The 5,180-nt window shown below is 53.6% G+C and overlaps 2 protein-coding genes across 5 annotated transcripts in view; one reads left to right on the plus strand and one right to left on the minus strand.

The window, feature by feature from the left end:
• NNAT (neuronatin) overlaps positions 1 to 374 on the minus strand; it is a 2,475-nt gene extending 2,101 nt beyond the window's left edge. For all 3 annotated transcript variants that reach the window (XM_030887032.2, XM_004697978.2, XM_004697977.2), the window contains exon 1: positions 214 to 374. In XM_030887032.2, the coding sequence (XP_030742892.1) occupies positions 214 to 285 (72 nt within the window). In that variant the 5' untranslated portion in view covers positions 286 to 374. The remainder of the gene's footprint in view (positions 1 to 213) is intronic.
• LOC101640426 (BLCAP apoptosis inducing factor) overlaps positions 1 to 4,119 on the plus strand; it is a 10,782-nt gene extending 6,663 nt beyond the window's left edge. For both annotated transcript variants that reach the window (XM_045295262.1, XM_045295263.1), the window contains one exon: positions 2,168 to 4,119. In XM_045295262.1, the coding sequence (XP_045151197.1) occupies positions 2,344 to 2,607 (264 nt within the window). In that variant the 5' untranslated portion in view covers positions 2,168 to 2,343 and the 3' untranslated portion in view covers positions 2,608 to 4,119. The remainder of the gene's footprint in view (positions 1 to 2,167) is intronic.
• Positions 4,120 to 5,180: the final 1,061 nt, after the last annotated feature.

Consider the following 5,180-nt stretch of genomic DNA (forward strand, 5'->3'; position numbering starts at 1 on the left):
GCCGGCCGCGGGCGCACTGGGGAGGGTCTGCGCGACTAGGAGGGCGCAGGGAACGGGTGGGGTGCGTGGTGCGGGTAGCGCCACTCAGGCAGGCAGGGATCGCGGCAATTGGGACAGGATGGGTCCGGGAGGTGGCAATCGCGACGCAGACAGGCTGGTTCAGGGAACGCGTTTTGGGGGCCCTTCTCCCACCCGGAGCCGGGGCATCCTTACCTGCAGCAGCACGCGAAAGATGTACCAGCCAATGATGAGTAGCTCCGCCGAGGCTGCTGCCACTGCCGCCATGATACCGAGAGCGGTGGATGGATAGGTGGTTGAGAGCGGGCTGGTGGTTCGCCGAAGTCCACTGATCGCTCAGAGTACTGCTGTTGGGCGCTCTGCCGCAGCTGCTGTAGCCGCGCCTTAAGTACCCACCCGCCACCAAAGTGCGCATGCGCGCAGGAGGGGTGTTTGCGGGAGGGGTGGGGGGACCGGAGGCGGGGGCGTTTTTCATTTCCCGGGAGAGGAAGGAATAATGCATCTGTTCTTTCCACACTGACCCCCGCCTCCTGTGCTTCATTTTAACCCTCTTCTAAAATATTCCGCTTTGCCCGCGTTTAAATGTTGGTGTAAAAGGGAGGGTTCCAGCGACTTCAAGGAAGGTATAGATTGAAGGTAGAGAGGTTGCGCGCTTCGGTGACCAGGCACCCATTCCCCCAGCTTGCAAATTCTAGTCGTAGTGAGGAGTGCTGCTCTAGAATCCACCGTGGGCACAGAAGGAAACCCGAACTCTGAGAAGGGCCATCTGCTCCTGAAAGCGAAGATAGCCATTCCAGGCGCAACCCAGGCAAGCTCCCACTTAGCGGGCGCTTCCCGATTATTCGGCCTTTAAAAACCCACATTCTCTGCTTCCTGCGTCCCAGGGTGCGTACCCCTTCCCGCTTTAGGGTAGCAGGATTAGGATCCACAGTGACAGCAGCGACTGTTGATAGGGCATTGCGCTCCGGGTACAAAAGCAGTGATCCATGGGGATCTACGGGATCCCTCCAGCGGGGGAGAGGCGCCTTTTGTACAGCCGCCCGAGGAGTCCTCCGGGGAAGAGCTACGAATTGCGCTTCGGGATGGTTTCTGCTGGGCAGCTTAAACTTCTTGGCTACCCGCTCCCTGGGGCCCCTCCGCTAGGGCAGTTCTTTCTACCCTTTGCGCTGGGCGGCTGGCGCACAGAACCGTTTCCCGCCCGCCGCCGCCGCCGCCAAAGGGTTGTGGTGGCCGAAACTCCACTTCTCTAGCGCTGGGCTGCGCGCGGAGCCTCTCCGCCGAGCTTGCTGGAAAAGCAGAGCGGGGTCTGCTGGCGCGCCCAAGCCCGGCACCCACGGAGAGCACCTCTTTCCAGCAAGTTGCTTGGCGCGAGGGCCAACTGGCATTTGCCCATATGTGGAAGGGAAATTAATTTTGATTAAAAACTCAGAGGTCAGGCTCTGTATAGTGCCAACAGCAGATCCTACCGCGGTCAGTTTGGACACAGCATGATGTTTTTTTTTCTACGTTGACTTTCGAAGAAGTTGGCAGGTTTTGGCAAAATGAAACTGGGCTATTGGAGAAAGGCAGGCTTAGCCCAGACTGCCATCTTATAACAAAATACGGGATGGTGTTGCTGGTGGCACTGTGCTGTGCTCACTGGTGGTGTGCACGGGCTGGCAGTGCTCTCTGAACTGCTGTAACTCTCAGCATGCCCACCCAACCTCAGTGAGAAGCTAGCCTTTAAAGCTGCTCCTTTCCCACTGGGGACCCTGCACGGAGTCCATGGCCATCCGATGGCAACCTCATGGCGGTATTGTGGGGTCTGGGCCCCTTGAGGACAGGCTGTAGCCCCAGGAGGCGATACATGATCTCTGCTGGGCAGAGCCCAGGCCAAGCCAGCCCACTGTGGGTACCATGCCCAGAGCCCTCCCACTGAGCCCCCAGAAACTTAGGGGACAATACCTTAGGAGGGTCCCCAACCCATAACTTGGAGAGGTGACTCCAGGGGTGTGCCGGGTGGAAAGAACAGTCACATCTACTGTGATTAACCATGATCCGTTTTCCTAAATAAGTATACATTCTGTTCCTGTTTGTTTGTTTGTTTGTTTGTTTTGTTTTGGTTTTTGTCTGTTTTCTGTCTGTCTGTTATGTTGACTTTTCTCTTCAGGATATCTGCTGCCTTGGTGATCCTGGGCTGACAGCCAGAGAGCACACCGATTCAGCTCCTGCAGAGTGAGGGTTGAAGAAAGCAGAGGGCAGCTGCCTACACCCGCTGACTTCCATTAGGTCGGTTCCTGCAGCGGTGCCCGGTGGCCTGGGTGAAGGCCCTGCCCAGGAGAGATCATGTATTGCCTCCAGTGGCTGCTGCCTGTTCTCCTCATCCCCAAGCCGCTCAACCCCGCCCTGTGGTTCAGCCACTCCATGTTCATGGGCTTCTACCTGCTCAGCTTCCTCCTGGAAAGGAAACCATGCACGATTTGTGCCTTGGTTTTCCTGGCAGCGCTGTTCCTCATCTGCTATAGCTGCTGGGGAAACTGTTTCCTGTACCACTGCGCTGATTCCCCGCTTCCAGAATCGGCGCACGACCCTGGCATTGTGGGCACCTAACAGCCCACATAGTTAGCTTTCTAAGGAAGCAGAAGACGGGAGGAGAGGCATTGACATAGATCATAAAGCATTGGAGTTTAAAATCCTGCAGCCCCGCGGGTACCACATTCCTGACGGCGCCTTTTTGGCCTGTGATGTTTTATCCTTATAATGTGAATAATGGCACTGACCGGTGCTTTTAATGTAGTCCTGTAGTTCTGGGTGGTCTTGTGGTTGTTTGTGTTCTGTTCCCATCTAGGTTCCAGCTGTCAGGATGATCACTCCCCTCGTCTCATTCCTGCGAGGAGTCTGTGCCCATCCTGGCCGACAACCTCGGGGTGACCTAGGCAGATAAAATGCCCCGCCTCTGTCACCCCTATGAACCCTTCCTTGTCAGGGTCTCCTTCCTTCCCTTCCCACCATGTTATCGACTCCTTAACCCCTCTCCTGGTTTCCTGTTATTTCTCTCCTGCCCTTTCCCTGTTTGGGGAGCACCTGCTTAAGACAGGGCTCACTTTTGCACTTATCTCGAATTTGAAGAGATTGCTGGTGCCCGAGAGCCTCGCTTTTTCGCCCGTTTCCCCCTCCGTCCTCATCAGCAGTTTTGGCTGTTTGTTGTCCGTAAACTCCAGTATTTTCTTGAATCCATTTTTCAGAAAGAACAGCGGGAGTTGTTGCTCTTTCATCTGAATATCCAGGTCCATGACTTCCCAGCTCTGCCTCACATCCCTTGCCCTGGCCCCGTCCTGAGGAGCGGGGCTCCCGAGCATGCTCTGCAGGGTTGAGGGAGGGGCTGTGTGTTCACCTACATCCAGCCGTCCCAATTGAGTGAATGGGAGAGTACATGGGAAGAGTGCATGCGTGTCTCATATCGCCCTTGATTTGATCCCTATGATAGGTGTTTGGATATTTTTGGTGTGCCCTGTGTGTGTGTGTGTGCCTGTGTGTGTGTGTGTACAAATACATGTGTATATTCCTTGTTGAGAAGCTTTATTGACTCTGTTCTGTTTTCGAGGTTTAGCAATAGCTAGTTCTAGTGGGTGCTGCTACAATTTTTCTTTAGCATGGGTATTACAGCGTGACTGGCACACTGGGCTCCGAGGGGCTTCAGACAAGACTGGAGTGCACTGGCCAAGAGTCTTCGCCAAGAGTCCTCGTTCCTGCACACCGCGACTGTACCTTATGAAGAATGCACAGGAAGATTCGGTGACTGGGCACTTGCTTTCCCCTTTTTCTGCGCGTCAGTCACAAGTACCGGCAAATGGGACTTTTGGTCTGGCCCCTGCCCAGTGGGCTTTGGCATGGATGTGCTCCAGTCAGAACCATCCATCTTCTTGGGGCCTGAGGGGTCAGGGAGGGGGCGGCGGGAAGGGAGGTGGGCCAGCCAAGGACCGAACTGGAGGCACTCCATCTAAGGAATGAGACCGTGAGACAACCCTTGTGAAACATTTGGATTGCTATTCTGGAGCTTTTATTTCTGGTGTGTTCATTGCACAGCTGTTTGAAATGTTTAATAAAGCTTTATAAACTTTACTGTGTGGTTCCGTGTGGCTGCAGTCCATTTGCGTTGCGGTGTTGAGTTTCTAAGTTGGTGGGGATAGGGACAGCATGGCGAGGGCTGACTCCTTGGCGCCAGAGTACCTTAGCCTGAACATTTGATCTGCTCTCGAGAGAGCAGATGGCAGGGGTGGGCTGGGGTGAGGTGGGGGTGCAGGAGCAGCGAGCAGAAGGGAGGCTGAAAGGTTTTCAGAGATGAGACATCCGAGTTTCTCAGATCCCGTGGCTCTTCGCCTGAAACTATTTCCCTCCATAGGAGATTTGAGTAACTGATCTCTTGACAAACAACCTACGACAGCTGGAGCTATAATCATCAAGGATTTTTATGGTATTGCTTTTGAAGTAAAAATAAAGTGAAATCCCTTATGGCAATTCAAGTGGAAAAATAAATACAGGCTGGCCAAGCAACCCTATGGCTAGAAGCTCCAGAGGGCCCTGGTTCTACACTGTCCTCCGCTGGCCCTGACCTTTGAAGACAACATGGGGTAGCTTGTCAGGACCCTGGACTGGTGCCCTCCTCGGAATAGCCCTCCTGTGGAAGGCACACCGGAGCGCTGCCTGTCTAAGACGCAGCGTGTATGGAAGTGACCGCTGTGACGGCTGTGGCCATGTCACAATCACCTGCTCTACCTGGATTTGTACTTTATTGCTATCAAGTTAGGTGTCATTTTCTCCTGACCCTTTAAGTCCCATTACCTTCTGCTTAGCAGCCCCTTTGTCAGTCCTAGCATTACTTATTGGCATGTTGTTTTCTTTGTCAAACTTTGCCAGAGATTTAGAGACATTTTCTAAGAACCAAACATTTTGTGGACTGATTTTACTGTCTCTTTTTTTTTTTTTTCTTTTAATTTTTCGCTTTTGTCCCTGAATCCTAACTTTCGAACTGAATCCCGGGGTTTTGCAAAATCCCCACTGGCTGAGGAGTCACGCCCCTGGAAGAGGTGGTTTGCTTAGCAAACATTGAGACCTTGCGTACTAGCCGGTGAGCATTTCAAGGGCAAGACCCAGGCCTGACACACCAGGAACTCAAGATTCTA

Source organism: Echinops telfairi, unplaced genomic scaffold (assembly GCF_000313985.2).
Source record: "Echinops telfairi isolate 266 unplaced genomic scaffold, ASM31398v2 ScPeMD7_5592;HRSCAF=6446, whole genome shotgun sequence".
In the NCBI taxonomy this organism is placed as follows: domain Eukaryota; kingdom Metazoa; phylum Chordata; class Mammalia; order Afrosoricida; family Tenrecidae; genus Echinops; species Echinops telfairi.